The 18,431-nt window shown below is 32.6% G+C and overlaps 4 protein-coding genes across 5 annotated transcripts in view; 3 read left to right on the top strand and 1 right to left on the bottom strand.

Moving 5' to 3' along the window:
- LOC144852343 (NF-kappa-B inhibitor epsilon-like) overlaps nucleotides 1–18,431 on the bottom strand; it is a 119,721-nt gene that overhangs the window by 54,905 nt on the left and 46,385 nt on the right. The window lies entirely within an intron of this gene.
- LOC144852405 (uncharacterized) lies at nucleotides 235–1,886 on the top strand. The gene is made up of 3 exons (XM_078710189.1): nucleotides 235–501; nucleotides 707–909; nucleotides 1,443–1,886. The coding sequence occupies exons 1-3, from the start codon at nucleotides 288–290 to the stop codon at nucleotides 1,764–1,766; spliced, it is 741 nt and encodes a 246-aa protein (XP_078566315.1). The 5' UTR covers nucleotides 235–287; the 3' UTR covers nucleotides 1,767–1,886.
- Nucleotides 2,292–5,378, top strand: LOC144852772 (B9 domain-containing protein 2-like). Of its 2 annotated transcripts, none has more exons than XM_078710746.1 (4): nucleotides 2,292–2,443; nucleotides 3,847–3,960; nucleotides 4,355–4,480; nucleotides 4,662–5,378. In XM_078710746.1, the coding sequence occupies exons 2-4, from the start codon at nucleotides 3,873–3,875 to the stop codon at nucleotides 4,970–4,972; spliced, it is 525 nt and encodes a 174-aa protein (XP_078566872.1). In that variant the 5' UTR covers nucleotides 2,292–2,443; nucleotides 3,847–3,872; the 3' UTR covers nucleotides 4,973–5,378. The 2 variants fall into 2 exon arrangements, with proteins under 2 accessions (XP_078566872.1, XP_078566873.1); XM_078710747.1 differs by lacking the exon at nucleotides 2,292–2,443 and adding an exon at nucleotides 3,424–3,469.
- Nucleotides 5,839–17,519, top strand: LOC144853020 (fasciculation and elongation protein zeta-2-like). Its single transcript, XM_078711075.1, has 8 exons — nucleotides 5,839–6,227; nucleotides 7,636–7,744; nucleotides 9,534–9,698; nucleotides 9,913–10,042; nucleotides 15,676–15,911; nucleotides 16,044–16,119; nucleotides 16,202–16,267; nucleotides 16,352–17,519. The coding sequence occupies exons 1-8, from the start codon at nucleotides 5,923–5,925 to the stop codon at nucleotides 16,366–16,368; spliced, it is 1,104 nt and encodes a 367-aa protein (XP_078567201.1). The 5' UTR covers nucleotides 5,839–5,922; the 3' UTR covers nucleotides 16,369–17,519.

The following is an 18,431-nucleotide window of genomic DNA, read 5'->3' on the forward strand; positions in this document are numbered from 1 at the left end:
ATAATCAAGAAACGTCCTCTTTCAATCATCCTGTGTTAAAAGGGGATTATCTTTTTCTGTTAATGGGTTGAGATGATCAGCTTAATTTTATAACAATACGATTTCACAGATTACTTTGGTATTTACAGAAGAATTCGACCAATCAAAAAACGCCAGTCATTTCACAGCTTGTCTTCAAAGTCAACATCACGATACAAAATAAATCTAAATCACACTGAATTTCAGTATGTAATGTTATCATCCTGCTCAAGATTTCTGTCAAGATCTCAATTTATTATAATATTACGATGATGCAGGACGCACGAAGAATGGCCTCGGGTTTTCGGTTTTCTTCAGCGCAGCATGGCGGATTTTATCCAGTTTCAATGAGTTCGCATACTTTACCATCATTTACAATAGATAGTATCCTATCACCTAGATCATTTGCTTACCATGCAGTACCTAACCCTTACGCACCCGCGACGAGCCCTTCTTCTTTATCACCTTCTGAATACCACATGGGTAAGTTCAACATGTTTTTTTTTAATATTGACTTTATAGGCCTAATAACATTTACAAATCTAAACAATAAAACCATGGATCACAACATCGAGAATATCAACCACATAATTATGATTTGATGTTTATGAATTTTTTTGATAATTAAAATAGAGTAATCCGAGGTTGAATTTATTTTACGTAAAACCATAACTTATTCTCCTTAAAGCGTATTCACCCTTTGCCGGTTACTGTATACCAAATGAGCTCACAAGCCGTATGTACAAGAGGAAGCGTCGGCGGCACAGAACCATATTTACAGAACAACAACTAGAACAACTTGAAGAAACTTTTGATAAAACTCACTACCCTGATGTCGTAAAGAGAGAAGAATTGGCTGTGCAAATAAAACTTAAAGAAGAAAGAGTTGAGGCAAGTTTTGAAAAACAATTGTGGGGAGAGAGGGGGAGAGAGAAAGGAAGGCATCCAGATGTTATTATAAATATCATTAAAAAAATCGGGAAGAAGGGAGACAGTGCACGTGCCTCGCATTTTTTTAAGAAAGTGATGTAGAATCGTTATAATCACAGATCTATTTCGGACTTAATTCCATTTTATAGATTTTAATAAGGCTTCTGTAAAATTCTAAATTCTGTTTACAATACAAAAAAAATAGCCTAATATAGAACTGATTGTTTTCAAAGAACAATACAATTTATTATCATACTCATAATAAACCAGTTTTCGCTTATATAAAGTTTGTTCCTAAACCTCAGTCACTCAATGGGTGCTTCTAGTCTTGTTTTTAATTCCTTAATATTTTGAAATTTAGACCTGGCAGACGTGCCTGTATCGTTCTGTTTATATCGTCCTTATAAAGTGTTTTCTTAAACCTTTAGAAAGTGTTTTTTAAACTTCGGCCTACCGCCTACCTTTCTTATAAATTATGTTTTTAATCATATTAGGTTTGGTTCAAAAACAGACGGGCGAAATGGAGAAAACAACAGCGTCACAAACTAGAAGACATGTCAAGAACTTGTCACGTTATTGAAAGAGGTGATAGGCTACAAAGATGCGGCGATGAAACGGGACAAAATGAACTCAACATTTGGTTAACAAAGAACAAAAACGTACAGGAATTCAATAACCAACGTTCCCGTTACGACGAATCACATGCACTGTCAGAAGAAGATAACGACGACGAAAATGAACAATTTCATATACAAAGGACAATGCCTTTAGGGAAGCCATATGAAACATGCATAATTAATTCTATTCCCGTGGAATAAATTATTACTTGTATTATTCAATAAACACAATTTGTTTTAGTTTACTTTACTTTGCCATAGATTCTACTGTCAGCTGTACTTTAGAAATAATGTACGTCATCGAAAATAAATTAATAAATGTCTCACTGAAAACCAACATTTCTTTTGTCGGGTAGTAACCTATAATAAAACTTATTCACTTTGACCAAAAAATGAATTCGGATCGAAAAAAAACCAAATTTAAACCGAAAAATAGCTGTGCTGCTAAACGTTTATTACGTTTAGCAGCACAGCTATTTTTCATCATTTTTTATCATTTTGCATTAACTGGACAATTATGTACATCTTGGAGGAAAAACTTCAGTCTGAAAGGTAAAAAGTACTGTAAATTTATTTAAAGTTTGACAATGCAATAGGCCGCATAAAATAAGTTTTTTGAAGTGAACCGAACGACACAGAGCGAAACACAATTGCAGCAACAACTTAAAAAACCGAAGATCGTATAGCGCCATCACGCGCTATAAAGATAAAGAGGAGGAATAATCATCAAACAAACAAGGAATGTTCTTGTTTTTTGTTTTTGACGATGTCAATTTAGGAGGAGACAACAACAATAATTCCTAAACAAATTTGTGTTTTTCAAATTGTTTTCATCTTACAATGCTCTAGGTAGATCCCTGTAAACCCAGTATTGAAAGGTATGACTGGTATTTTAATGTTACCATCATTAAGTTTGGTTTGGCTCTAGGGGGCATCACAGTCTAGGCTAGTTAGTAGGCTAGGCGCTCTCTACTAGCCTGCCCTCCTAGGCCCTAGTAGCCTAGCTAGGCCTAGTTTCTGGTAGTAGGCCTAGTAGACGGACTAGAGTAGGAGGAGGCTTATCCCGCGGCGGGAGCCTACTATCTAGTAGGCTATGATTGTAAGCGCGGCAAGAATGATATAAGTTTTTAAAAGATTGAACTCAACATCAATTAGTAGCTAGGGCTAGGCCTAGATAATATAATAATCATGTTTTTACTGTCCATACTTTCTAGAGGCCTCAACTCAAGTTTGAGGTTTGCTGGTGGTGACTTGATATTACCAATTGTGTTCTGACTGAGTATGCGTATGCTGTTCAATCTCTCTATTTATCCAATTATTAATACTTAATACAGTAGAACCTCCATTTTACGTACGGTACGGGACCGAAAGGCGTACGTAAAACAAGGGATTCGTAAAATCAAGGTTGACCTTAAATTGACCCCCAAATACGTAGATCGTAGCTAAAAAGGCTGCCGTGTTTGCCTACAGCATGTAGGTGGTCACCAGCTTAGCTAGGCCTAGGCCCTTCCTAGACTAATCTAGGCCAGGCTAGCAGGCCTAGTAAGATGTGAGGCCTAGAAAATTACAGTATATACAGGCTTTGCGATTTAGTTTAAATAAAGTGTTGTAAATAAAAATATCAATGCTGTATTTTCTATCAATAAAAACAGTCGCTGCTGTAGGGGAATGCACATGAGATCCTCACACAGCCATGGCTTTGTGCTTTGTTGTTGTTAAATTGCGCCCTCAATGTAAGAAAATGATGACGTCATCGGTCATTTTAAGCGTACGTAAAATCAAGGGAACGTAAAATCAGGGTACGTAAAACGAAGGTTCTACTGTACAATAATAGAGAGAGGCTTCAACTCAACGTTTTTACCAGATTTATCTGCTGAGTATGCCAGCTATAGACATACATACCAGTGAGTGAGTGGTCAAGCAGTTAAGACAGTGGAACCGAATACCTTGCCATATTAACATCAGCAAGGGTTCGAACCTCACTTGCTCCATGATTCTGGTGGTAAAACGAGTCTTCTCGGATAAGGACTATAAACCGTAGGTCCACCTGGTTCATGTGCACTTTAAAGAACCTAGTGCATCTTTTGAGACGAGTAAGGGGTTACCCCGGTGTACTAGTATACACACAGCCACTGTCACTCATCAAGTGGGCCTCTTGATTGTCTGCATGCGCTGTTTAGGATCACCCTCTATAAATAAGGTGTAATAAAAAATAAAATAAAAAATACTAGCCTATAGTAGCAGGGCCTATAAATTATTATATTTTTTGTTAATATTACAGATAAATTTGATTATCTTTAATACATAATGGCTGAGGTGCATGTTATTGGTGAGATCATAGGGGCCAGTGGGTTTCCAGTTCATGATTTATACTGTAAATGGGCAATACACACAGGTATGTTGTAAATAATGTTGACAATAATTATTATTATACTTTATGATATTAAACATCTTGGGCCATATTGGTAATCCAATTCTTGTTGTGAAAAAGCAACAATAATAATTATGGCTAACTACTCATTGTTACCGTTTGTGAGTCCCTCTTGGTGTCGTGTTTGTATGATTGAAACTGCAGGTTTTCCATTTCCAAGTGTGATGATTTTCAAGATGAGTTTTAGACACTGAAGAAACATTAACATAATAGTGTTTCAGTCATTTACTGCTGATAGCGGAAACATTCCGACCTCTTTCTATGATAGATGGAAGCATGTATTTCATACAATCATTACATGGTTTAGATTTGATATCCACATCAAGTTTGGTAACTATAGCACTTTTCCAAATTTCAGGTGGTGCATGGAGGGTGTTGGCAGGATTACGTGAGGGTCAAACACAAGTTGATATTCCACAAAGTAAGGACTTTGCAGTGTGGTGCCATCCTATTGATATTCACTTTGCCACAAAAGGATTACAAGGTCAGAAACAATTTTATAGTAAATTTATTACATTTTTCATATTCATTTTGAACAATAAATTAAAGCGCCATTCCTTACAATTGTTGACGTTTTGATAGGAGGAGCTAGTATATTTAATAATGGATGTTTCTGAAATGTCAAACCCAACTTTTAATAAATCTTTGAATTCTTTTTTTTTCAGGATGGCCTAAGTTGAATTTTCAAGTTTTTCATCAAGATTCGTATGGTCGCAGTGAACTACATGGGTATGGATTCTGTCATATTCCAACATCACCGGGAACTCATGATATTGAATGTGTTACATGGCGACCCGCTGGTTCCTATCGTGATCAAGTCACACAATTTTTCCTTGGAGGTGGACCACAGTTGCGTAACCCTGACATGGTGTATAGCGCAGAGCGCTACACATTACAGACAGTTGCTATGGGAAAAGTTCACTTGCAATTAGGAGTTGTGTTTAGAAATTTTGACAAATATGGTGTTGAGTGTTGATTGGCCATTTTAGTTCCCATTGATTTCTAAACTTCTAATTGTTGATACAAAATTCTGTGTTAAGTGTCTTTTAATTAAAACATACAGGTGATGGAGCACCAAAATATGGTGGCACCAATACATGTGCTGAAATAATATATTTAACAATGTTTTAAAACTTAATAATCTGTAAAAATCAACAAAAATTATATTCATATACAGTACTGTACTCAATGGTTTTATTTACAAATACTGTAAGAGTAAAAAACAATGAACTACTGTATAAGATTGAATTATATACTATACAGGATATTATTGGTAGCCTATAATTAAGAAACAAATTAATGTAAAATTTTTTCTCTTTAATTTTAATATTTATTATATTTTCACTAAATATTTTGTAAATAAAATTGTTTGTAACAGTGCATACTGTTCTCTTTGTAATTTGTGTATTGGTGTTTGGTTTTGTATAGATACTGTAAATCCATACATTTGTATTGTAATCAACCTTCAAAAAACAATTATGGTTAAAAAAATAAATGTTATTGCCCATTGCAGCAGATTGTAAATATACATTAAAGAATTTCAATGTTGATTGTCAACTGAATAATTTTTAGAAGGGTTACAACAGTAGATATGAATTGAACAGATTTTGTTGTCATGGGCATAATAAAATTAAAGCGTGAAAATAATTATAATTTTGAAGATTGTGAGCGCTATCTGTATACTGCCCTCTAACGGTTGAAGTTTTCTGCTGGATGATGGCCGGCGGCGAAATAAAATGTTACGGCGATGATAAAAACAACAAGCTCCTCCCCTGAAGAAGATAGGGAACGACGTGTGTATGTACGCGGCGTGCGACGGCGGAGGTAGAGACAGCAGAAGCAGGGATCATCGGGGAGAGCGAGAAGAAGCCAAAGCTGACTTTATTATAATTTGGGGACGATGATGATTTGAGGCTGAGAAACACAATGGCAGCGCCAATTGCAGTTTTCGATGAAAATGAAGACCAGGAATGCGAAGAATGGCCTGAATTTATTGATTATAGAACTTCCTCGGATATTGTGAACTCCAATGGGGATCTATATTCGGAGTTTTCATCCAAAGAAGAAATTAACGTGGACAATTTTTCCGAAATGAGATCAGATTCCATCGAAGATCTTGTGAACAATTTTGACGATAAATTGGCGAGTTGTTTCAGAAATTTTAATTTAAACACAGACAGATTTGCCCCTGTCAAAATCTTGTCACAAGAGGAAATTATGAAAAATTGCAAGTGAGTACAGTTTTGCTTTTGTGATAACATTTCAGGCGGTTAGGCCTACCTACTACCATGGACCTATAATTTATAGGTCCATGCTACTACTAGGTAGGCCTCACCGCCTAGTAGCCTAGCCTAGTAAGTCTAGGCCTAGGTATCGCAGCGATTTTGGCGTAAAAATATGTTACTCGATCAGCCTCGAGAATGTATTATGTGTCAACTAGGTAGTATGTTTGCGTTAACATGTGACGACAAATACAATGTTGACGCGATTATTAAAACAGATTTTCAAAATGTTGACACTCACATGTTGTATAGCCTAGGCCTAGGCCTATCCTTTTTTGTATATACTGTGTGGTAGATAGGGCTTGGTTATGTATTAAATTAAAAATTGCGCAAGAGTTTTCTTGAGTAATTTCTATGCACAATTTGTTATGTCTACGTTTCGTGTTATTATTGTTTGACAACAAATTGTGCAATTTCAAATTGCGTTGTGCAATTTGTTGTCACACAAAATGATAACACGACACTCAGTAGGCATAACAACATTCACTCATCCACACCCGATTTGGTTGCACTACCAAATACCTGCACTACCTCAGCAACTGTAACATCCATGCGGCGGCGAGGGGATCGCGGCTTCTCTTAAAGATGTATTGTCCCCTGAAAAATAATTTTTTAAATTGTTGTTGTTGGATATGCCATTTTAATGTCACATAATAGTTATCCACTAAAAAAAAAAATTGGATCTAAACAAGATTTATTTACCCCAAAAAACTGTAATTTAAAGCAAAAAATGGTCAAATTGGCTGCCAGCCAATGGATTTTTGATTGAATTAACCATTTATTATGATATTTTATAAGTGAAAACTTTTTTTTTCTACGGAATTGATTTAGTTTATTAAAACTACAAAATAACATATTCAAAGTCTGATTTAATTAATCTTCATTTTTCATGTTTTTTGGGGACGGTACATCTTTAAAGTCCCATTCCTTACATTTTTTAGACCTAATTTAAGGTCACAAACTACATTTAATGTAAAAAGAAATACTATTTATTATCTTGCATGGTCCTATTTAGATAACTTTTTTCATCTTCAAACGGTCAAAGATGTGAAAAATAAGTCGATTCTAATAATTTAAGCGACCCGATGTAAATCCCAACATGCATTGCGCTCAGATTGATATTTGCGTTTTTCTTCTGTAATTCACCCACTTTTCGATCGATCGTAGGGCCAAAACAAAATGAAGACTTTATATACCATTTGTCATGAATGAATGATGTTATTCCTGTTATCCCACGTTGTGAAATATAGAAGGCCTAGCCTACTAGTACTACCCTTGTTGTGAATTTGACAAAGATCTGTGGTTCCGTGCTAATGACTAATAAATTGTTTTCTTTGAACTTCTTTTTATTAATCAGATTATGGAAGAAAGTGACTGATAATTTTGGACAAGTGATGCCCCTTAACTGGCCAACATCACGTACCCGGGCAAAGCAATTACCAGCACTCAACTTGAAACCGAACAGGGTAAGGACCTTTAATTTTTTACTACAGTATGCACAATTTAAATTTGAAAAGTCACATTAATAATATAATAGTTAAATAATACACATAGAATATGAAAAGAATTATTGTTAACATTTAAATGGGTATTTGTTTTATTATTATTTATCACTAAATATAATTTAAAATAGATAGTCTACAGTTCGATACTAAAAGTAGTCAACTTGACCATTGCTGAAAATGATCTAATTATAATTGTATTGGTCTAGCTTCTCGGCCTAGCCTTTGTCAATTTTTTATGATTAAATTGAATACACACAGTAAGGTGTGGCTTTTATAAAACAAAAAAATTAATTTTGTTGTATTCATTGAACCGAGAGAATGTCATTCGATGAAAGATTAGACTGCTCTATTTAACTTTGCCAACTCTGATAATAATATTCTGCCAACTGACACATGAAGGTAAATTAAACATTTCTAGAATAAATATGTATGCTATAATTAATGTTATAAATTTCAAAAATTATCAATGGCAACTCAAAAAAAAATTTCCGTGAGACATTGTGATGTCAATTTTCAGGTTAATGATGATTCAATGAAATTAAAATGACTGTCAAATTATACATTGAATGTACACTATCTTGTCTTGCAGTTTGCATTGGTTGAAAATATGTTAATTTAACTGATAGTGATAGTAAACATGGTAAAATATAATATGTTAAATTAACTGAATAGTAAACATGATAAAATATAACTTGTTAAATGAAGTTCTGATAGTAAACATGGTAAAATATAACTTGTTAAATTAACTGATAGTAAACATGGTAAAAATATATTATGTTAAATTAGCTGATAGTAAACATGGTAAAATATAATATGTTAAATTAACTGATAGTAAACATGGTAAAATATAACTTGTTCAATTATCTGATAGTAAACATGGTAAAATATAATATGTTTAATTAGCTGATGATAGTAAACATGGTAAAATATAATATGTTAAATTAACTGATAGTAAACATGGTAAAATATAACTTGTTAAATTATCTGATAGTAAACATGGTAAAATATAATATGTTTAATTAGCTGATGATAGTAAACATGGTAAAATATAATATGTTAAATTAACTGATAGTAAACATGGTAAAATATAACTTGTTAAATTAACTGATAGTAAACATGGTGAAATATAATATGTTTAATTAACTGATAAGTAAACATGGTAAAATATAACTTTTTAAATTAACTGATAGTAAACATGGTAAAATATAACTTGTTAAATTAACTGATAGTAAACATGGTAAAACCCAAAGTGTTCACCCTGCTGTCATGAATAATTCCTACAAATATGAATAAATTTGGGATGCTAATCTGAATGGTTGTGTTGTATTGCGGCGTATATATAATTTCAAATGCACATTTCCAAAACATGTTCGCATTTACTTATACTAGGATTGTGTAGGCATTTTTAATTGTGGTTAATAACCATTTCCCTTTATTGACACTTTGAAAATTGTTTTTTAAATAATTATATGTATATATAAATAGTTAATAAAATTCAGAAACAGACTATTGGTCGTGGTATGGACTTATGTGACATTTATTACCCCTTTTACACTTCCAAGCAGTACTGTACCTGCTACTTGGATCCGAGACATGAGGAAAGAGTTACAGTATGTTGTTTACACAATTGCGGATCAACTCATGCATTTTTAGTGGCAAAATAATACTTTGAATAATGACACATTCTATCATTTTGGGGTTTTTTTTCAAATTAGCAAATAATTATTCAAAACTTTGTCATTGTAAATAGCCAGCAGATTCACCAACAAACCTGGACCTTCCAGATGATGATGATCTTACAGAGAGTTTTGACATGCATTCAATGATCTTAACTTCTGTTCATAATGACAACAATGATGTTCCTGTGCTTACAGCGGATCAAGTCATTGAGGAAATTGATGAAATATTCAAGGAGGTAAAATTCATTTCCTATGATTATTCAGAACAAACTACCTACCAAGACAAAAACAGCATTATGCAAAAAAAATAAAGTAAAATACAGAAATTATATTAGAAAAAATTACATATAACCAACAGTGATTATTAACATTAAAACATGGAATTTAAAGTTATTTAGGCCTAAGAGAATTGTTTCAATATTGTAAAAAGCACTCACATTTTGTCCACAGTCACAATCAGAATCATCTTTGGATGAAAAGGCAGAGGAAGACATTTTATCAACCATCTCTGATGAGCTTCAGGTCTTAAGGGAAAGGTCAATGACCACTAGTAGTTACGAAGAGAGCAAAGCTGCTCAAGGTATTTACTACACCTTATTTATTAGTTCCACTGGTCCATTGGTGTCCAGTGCCAAATATCATTTACTACACCATATTATTAGTTCCACTGGTCTATTGGTGTCCAGTGCCAAATATCATTTACTACACCTTATTTATTAGTTCCACTGGTCTATTGGTGTCCAGTGCCAAATATCATTTACTACACCATATTATTAGTTCCACTGGTCTATTGGTGTCCAGTGCCAAATATCATTTACTACACCTTATTTATTAGTTCCACTGGTCTATTGGTGTCCAGTGCCAAATATCATTTACTACACCTTATTTATTAGTTCCACTGGTCCATTGGTGTCCAGTGCCAAATATCATTTACTACACCTTATTATTAGTTCCACTGGTCCATTGGTGTCCAGTGCCAAATATCATTTACTACACCATATTATTAGTTCCACTGGTCCATTGGTGTCCAGTGCCAAATATCATTTACTACACCTTATTATTAGTTCCACTGGTCCATTGGTGTCCAGTGCCAAATATCATTTACTACACCTTATTTATTAGTTCCACTGGTCTATTGGTGTCCAGTGCCAAATATCATTTACTACACCATATTATTAGTTCCACTGGTCTATTGGTGTCCAGTGCCAAATATCATTTACTACACCTTATTTATTAGTTCCACTGGTCCATTGGTGTCCAGTGCCAAATATCATTTACTACACCTTATTATTAGTTCCACTGGTCTATTGGTGTCCAGTGCCAAATATCATTTACTATACCTTATTATTAGTTCCACTGGTCCATTGGTGTCCAGTGCCAAATATCATTTACTACACCTTATTATTAGTTCCACTGGTCCATTGGTGTCCAGTGCCAAATATCATTTACTATACCTTATTATTAGTTCCACTGGTCCATTGGTGTCCAGTGCCAAATATCATTTACTACACCTTATTATTAGTTCCACTGGTCCATTGGTGTCCAGTGCCAAATATCATTTACTACACCTTATTATTAGTTCCACTGGTCCATTGGTGTCCAGTGCCAAATATCATTTACTACACCTTATTTATTAGTTCCACTGGTCTATTGGTGTCCAGTGCCAAATATCATTTACTACACCTTATTATTAGTTCCACTGGTCCATTGGTGTCCAGTGCCAAATATCATTTACTACACCTTATTTATTAGTTCCACTGGTCCATTGGTGTCCAGTGCCAAATATCATTTACTACACCTTATTTATTAGTTCCACTGGTCCATTGGTGTCCAGTGCCAAATATCATTTACTACACCTTATTATTAGTTCCACTGGTCCATTGGTGTCCAGTGCCAAATATCATTTACTACACCTTATTTATTAGTTCCACTGGTCTATTGGTGTCCAGTGCCAAATATCATTTACTACACCTTATTATTAGTTCCACTGGTCCATTGGTGTCCAGTGCCAAATATCATTTACTACACCTTATTTATTAGTTCCACTGGTCCATTGGTGTCCAGTGCCAAATATCATTTACTACACCTTATTTATTAGTTCCACTGGTCCATTGGTGTCCAGTGCCAAATATCATTTACTACACCTTATTATTAGTTCCACTGGTCCATTGGTGTCCAGTGCCAAATATCATTTACTACACCTTATTATTAGTTCCACTGGTCTATTGGTGTCCTGTGCCAAATATCATTTACTACACCTTATTTATTAGTTCCACTGGTCCATTGGTGTCCAGTGCCAAATATCATTTACTACACCTTATTTATTAGTTCCACTGGTCTATTGGTGTCCAGTGCCAAATATCATTTACTACACCATATTATTAGTTCCACTGGTCTATTGGTGTCCAGTGCCAAATATCATTTACTACACCTTATTTATTAGTTCCACTGGTCCATTGGTGTCCAGTGCCAAATATCATTTACTACACCTTATTATTAGTTCCACTGATCTATTGGTGTCCAGTGCCAAATATCATTTACTACACCTTATTATTAGTTCCACTGGTCCATTGGTGTCCAGTGCCAAATATCATTTACTACACCATATTATTAGTTCCACTGGTCCATTGGTGTCCAGTGCCAAATATCATTTACTACACCTTATTTATTAGTTCCACTGGTCCATTGGTGTCCAGTGCCAAATATCATTTACTACACCTTATTATTAGTTCCACTGGTCCATTGGTGTCCAGTGCCAAATATCATTTACTACACCTTATTATTAGTTCCACTGGTCTATTGGTGTCCAGTGCCAAATATCATTTACTACACCTTATTTATTAGTTCCACTGGTCCATTGGTGTCCAGTGCCAAATATCATTTACTACACCTTATTATTAGTTCCACTGGTCCATTGGTGTCCAGTGCCAAATATCATTTACTACACCTTATTATTAGTTCCACTGGTCCATTGGTGTCCAGTGCCAAATATCATTTACTACACCTTATTTATTAGTTCCACTGGTCTATTGGTGTCCAGTGCCAAATATCATTTACTACACCTTATTAGTTCCACTGGTCCATTGGTGTCCAGTGCCAAATATCATTTACTACACCTTATTATTAGTTCCACTGGTCCATTGGTGTCCAGTGCCAAATATCATTTACTACACCCTATTATTAGTTCCACTGGTCCATTGGTGTCCAGTGCCAAATATCATTTACTACACCTTATTAGTTCCACTGGTCCATTGGTGTTAAGTGCCAAATATCATTTACTACACCTTATTATTAGTTCCACTGGTCCATTGGTGTCCAGTGGCAAATATCATATAATATTAACATGTATTTGTTATGAAATGATTGTTATTAAGTACTGTAATACACTGTGCCAATACTGCGTTGCATATACTATTACATTAATGCACTTTATTATTTACACCTGCCTGTGTTTAGTAATTAAAATATTCCCCAAATGTTCTACTTATACAATTTTAATCAAATTAATATTGTAATGTAATAGAAAAATTATTTTCTTATGATGTTGTATTTTAAATACAATAGACTTTTATATCATGGAGGTATGAAGTATTTTATTTGTTAACGCATTGTTTTGTATCACCTACAGTATATAATATTGTAGCATTTTAATACCATTAAAAGTGCTACATTCATTCAGTTACTTACAGATGTCGGTATAATCCAGATTTTTATCCTTTCTTGATCATGGAACCTGCATTACATTTTAATGAGATTAATTTAATGAGGTAGTTTAGTAGTAGTATACAATTTTTAAAATTTGAAATGTTTACAAAGTGTACATTTTATTAGTCACTGTGTTTATAATTTATTCACATCTTCAATATTCAAGTACATTACCCATCATTGGCTATTGAATATTTAATGCATTGCTTTCCTCAGCTGGTTTAACATGATTATTCATGTCTAGGCTTTCTTCCTACTAATTAAGTTTCCTGTATCCAACAACTGTTTACAACTCTTGTCTTTTTAATTAAAACTTGATTAATGGGAATCAAGAATAGTGTATTACTCTTCATGAATGATGATATTAAGAATTGTTTTTATTACGATCATAAGAATGAGGGAATAATGATTTTTTTTGTCAATGTTTTGTTTCGTTATTTGAGAATAACTGAATTTGCAAAACTGATAATTAACTGATTAAGTCTTGAATATAATATTTAACTACCTGAAGTATAATATTACCATGCCTGTATACTGTAGAATGGGTCATGTTGGTATCAGCCAGACATGCTCAAGACCTAGTAATGATTACTGTACCCACAATGCAAAATGAACATATTTGAGAATGAAAGCTGTATACATTATAACATTTTTTAAACTGAAAACGGAAACATATCTGCCAAAATGGACATATTATTATTACTTCAAACCAAAGGATAAACACAAAGTAAACAAAAACAATAATAATAATAATAATGATATAGTGCAGTATTCCAATACCTGCATTCCCATTTAATATGCCATGCTCTCTATGTTTAATATTACTACTAATGGATTCCCATTTAATATGCCATGCTCTCTATGTTGAATACTCCTAAAGCATTCTCCATGTTTAATATTTCTACTAATGCATTCCTGTTCTCTATTTTTAATACGGCACTCCTAAGTAGTTAATATGAAGTATTTCGATGTTTGATATAGTAGTACTACTAATATACTAATACTAGTAACTAAAGCATCCTATTTAATATGCAGTGTTCTCCATGTTTAATATTTTTACTAATGCATTCCTATTTAATATGTCATGTTCTCTATGTTGAATACGACACTCCTTATTTAATATGAAGTATTTCAATGTTTGATATAGTACTGTAGTACTACTAATATACTAGTACTAGTAACTAAAGCATCCTATTTAATATTCAGTGTTCTTTATTACTCACCACTGACGTGACAAGATACCATAATAATTATTGTTAAATTTAGCCAGGATGAAAACAGTCACATGACCTTATCGTGCATTCTTACTGGATAAATCAATAATTTAAAAACACAGAGCACATTGCGTGCTTAAATCTGATAAACAGTTGCCTTGCTTTGTGCTTAAGTACACAGATTGCCAGCATAATTTCTAATTACAAATGATAAACACATGTTAATAAGCATTGCATGTGAATACAGATACTGTACTTTTTGATTGAGATTGAGCTTATAATTATATGTATTGTATCTAAATAGCAAAGAGACAGTTGATTGAAGATGTATCAAACTAGACCATAAGACATCATCAATACAGGGCACTATTGTGGATGTAAAGTAATCAATTTAGATTGTTAGTGATTATTAATACTGTATATTGTTTTGTATTGTTAAATTATTTCAGATGACAGCAAAAGATACTGAGAGATATAAGTTATACTGTGCATGGTTTTATTTTGCATACATTAAGTTCAATAAATAAAATCTATTTTAGTTCATGCTTGCATTCTTTAATTTATTCTAATTTTTATTTAAACTTAATTTTTATTTTAATTTTACAACTTGCACACAGATGGATGGCAAGGTATTTGGTTATTTTATTTCAGTATTTTCTTTTTTTTTCAATTGTTTTTCACTTTTAGCATAGTTCCATTTCACTTATTTGTTTATACATGTTTATTTGTACATTATACATAAAATAATTCAATTTGTTTTTTCTTTTTATCTTTTTAAGACACAGTATAAAAATTCAGTATGACAAATGTAATCTTTGTGTCATGCACTTGCCTACTTCATAAACCAGTGTACAAATAAGCCCAATGTATGCCAAACATCTATCTGTCTGCTGGAATAGTATAATGAAGCTACCCTTTAATTTTATTTATTGATCATTTTAATCAAATTGTTTTGAATATTCTCTTAGGGCTTTAAGATTATCATAAGTTGTAATTTGTATTATTACTAAATTTATGTTGTGTTTATTTCTATATAAACATCAAACTATTACATATTCAAATTGGTTTTTATTTTTCTATCTTTTCACAAATATTACCTATGCATGTTCTTAATCTTAAAATTGCTGTTAATAAATTTGTATTCTGTGGCGAGTCGTTTGGACATGGATTAGACTGAAATGGATAGTAATTAGCTCCCAGATGCAGTAGAATATAAACTCATTTGTATTATAGTATAGAATCTATAAATCTGAATTTTACATACAAAAACAAAATTGTTTAATGTCCATTTTAGAGTTAAAGACAATGTCCTTGCAAGCTCTGAATGAACTGCTTGAGGAACTAGACCAAACTATCAAAGAGTATTCTGAAGTGTTAGTTCATGATCTTGCTCTCCGAGAAGAACTAGAGTTTGAAAAAGAAATGAAGAATCAGTTTATATCTGCCCTTGTTAGGGTTCAGAACAAACAGAAATCGTTGAAAGTTAAAAAACAAGGAAAGAAAGGAAAAAATGGTGTCGAACCCGGACTTGTAAGTGTACCTCTATTATACTCAGTATTTGTATTCAATGTTTTGTTACTAATGTTTTATACGTTCATATTATAAAGCATGCATTTAGATTTTGCATCTTCAAGCCATTATACCAAATATTTGACATTTCAGTATCTAACAACAAGAATACCGTACAATAAGCCAAGAGGACCTCCAACTATACAGACTTTACAGATTGTCACTAAAAGTAAGTTATTCTTATTCTTTGTATACAGTCATTGTTGCTTTTGTATTTCCAATATTTATAGTTAAAATACTGTTTTCTTTAGTCCTCAGAGCAATGGATGAAGACAGTAAAGAAGTTCCAGATCTTTTGACCAACTATATACTTAAAGGTATAGTTGATAATTAACTAGATATATAAACAAATACGTAATTTTTTATGTATTTAAAGTAACAAAAACATTTTTTTTTTTCAGTATTGTGTCCAACATAAATGTCCTGAATGGCTCAACAACTTGTTACAAGGTCAAATATGAGCACACATTGTTTGTCCTCTTTGTGTCTCTATTGAGTGCTAAAAGTTGTCTTTTATTAACCAAATAAGAATATATTTGCTTTCATCTATATAATGAATTTTATTAGCAAACAGTGCCCATCAAATTTAAAATTGTTGGTATATGTCTGTAAACAATGCGACATTTTATTAACAATGTAAATTTTTACAAATATGTAGAACTGTAGATTGTAAATATTATTGTGCAATTTTACAGAATCCTAGATGCTGCTTAGCTAAAGAAGCTTTGGCAAATAAACAAATCAAGAACACTGGAGTTCATAGGAAAAAAACAACATAGAAATATGAAATTAATTCTCAACATATTTTTTGTCATTTCTGATATTTGGATATTTTAAAAATCAGTGTTTGATGTATTGTAACGTAATTTTTATTCATATTGTACAACATATAAAAAGCTAATACTGTTTTGCTCTGAAGAGTATGTTTTTTTTCTTAAAAAAAAAAACTTACCGGCCACAATTTTAAACAGCTTTAATAAAAGTTTAGTTTCCCAACCAAAGTTCCTTTAGATGCTGCTTCATGTTACACTAATCCTAGCAGTAGTTGTTCTAGTCATTGTCAAATCAATGTTTAAATCATTGTTGGTATATGAATATCATAGTGATCATACTTAGCAGTGGTAATAATAACTCTGTGTTATTGCTTGTGTATTAACATTGTATATTTATGATAATTAATTTTGAAGTATATTCTTGTAAGTTGTATTGCATTCCAAAGAGAAAAACACCAACCTCCGACATCACACAAGCAGCCTCTGGCATCACACAAGCAGCCTCTGGCATCACACAAGCAGCCTCTGACATCACACAAGCAACCTCTGACATCACACAAGCAGCCTTTGGCATCACACAAGCAGCCTCTGGCATCACACAAGCAGCCTCTGACATCACACAAGCAGCCTCTGAAATCACAAAAGTAACCTGATATTTCGTTATTCCTGACAATGTTTGTCGAGAATTCAAATAGTAGTACCTACAAATAATTATCATTATTTGTTTAATTGTTTTATTCACATGACCTGTCTATTAGTTTAAATCATGAAGTATGTTGATAAACTATTAACTGTAGATTGTCAAATTCGTATTCTGTTTATAAAATTGAATCTGTTAGTGTTACTTTGGTGCTGTGTATATATACATACTACTGTGGTTTTTTTTTAAAGATTTCAATTTATATCTTTTCATTCATGTGAGAGATAACAGCCAAAGAATTATATTAGATTAACAAATCATTTATTTATTTTTAAGTAGTTTTTACCTGTTGTTTTTTTTTTTATCATGTTGTACAACATACTTAAGAAGGATGTTTCTGTTATATCATATTTAATGTTACACAGGTACATGCAAATTTATACTTACATTGGTTTTTGCAAAAGAACATACTTGTATATTTTTTTTGCTTGTATGTTTTTGTAGACTCAAAGCTACTACAACATTGGTTGTATGATTTAATTCAAGTCATATCAACATGTTTAAACTTATTATAAAGATCTTTAATTGTATGATCTAGGGATCTAAGGGATTATTTTTACCATAATGTGCAACCTGTAAATCAATGGTTTAAGTAATATTGTTATTGAGTAATGGATTGGTTATCAAATCAACTTGCATTCAGATTCCTTTTTGTCTAAATTATTAGAAACAAAACTTGTTTGTCTTAAAACAAGACAATATTAATTATTGATCATCGTATATTTTACTTTAGTTTGTACCACCAGATGTTGCTATAGGAGCAGTTGTTAAAGTGCAATCACAAGTAGACAATTATAAATTACTATATAAAATGTAGATAGATATAAATGTATTGAATAGATATATTGCATATTAGTGTAACATTAACAAATATTTTAACATATTAGAATAAAGGTAGCAAGGAGCTACCATTTAGAATGGGAGTTTTTACTCCACACTTGCATTGATAGATTTATTTTATGTTAAACAAATGCTGGTTCAGAGATAGACTACTTTTGTTAGTCATTA

This window comes from Antedon bifida, chromosome 9 (assembly GCF_963402885.1).
Source record: "Antedon bifida chromosome 9, ecAntBifi1.1, whole genome shotgun sequence".
In the NCBI taxonomy this organism is placed as follows: domain Eukaryota; kingdom Metazoa; phylum Echinodermata; class Crinoidea; order Comatulida; family Antedonidae; genus Antedon; species Antedon bifida.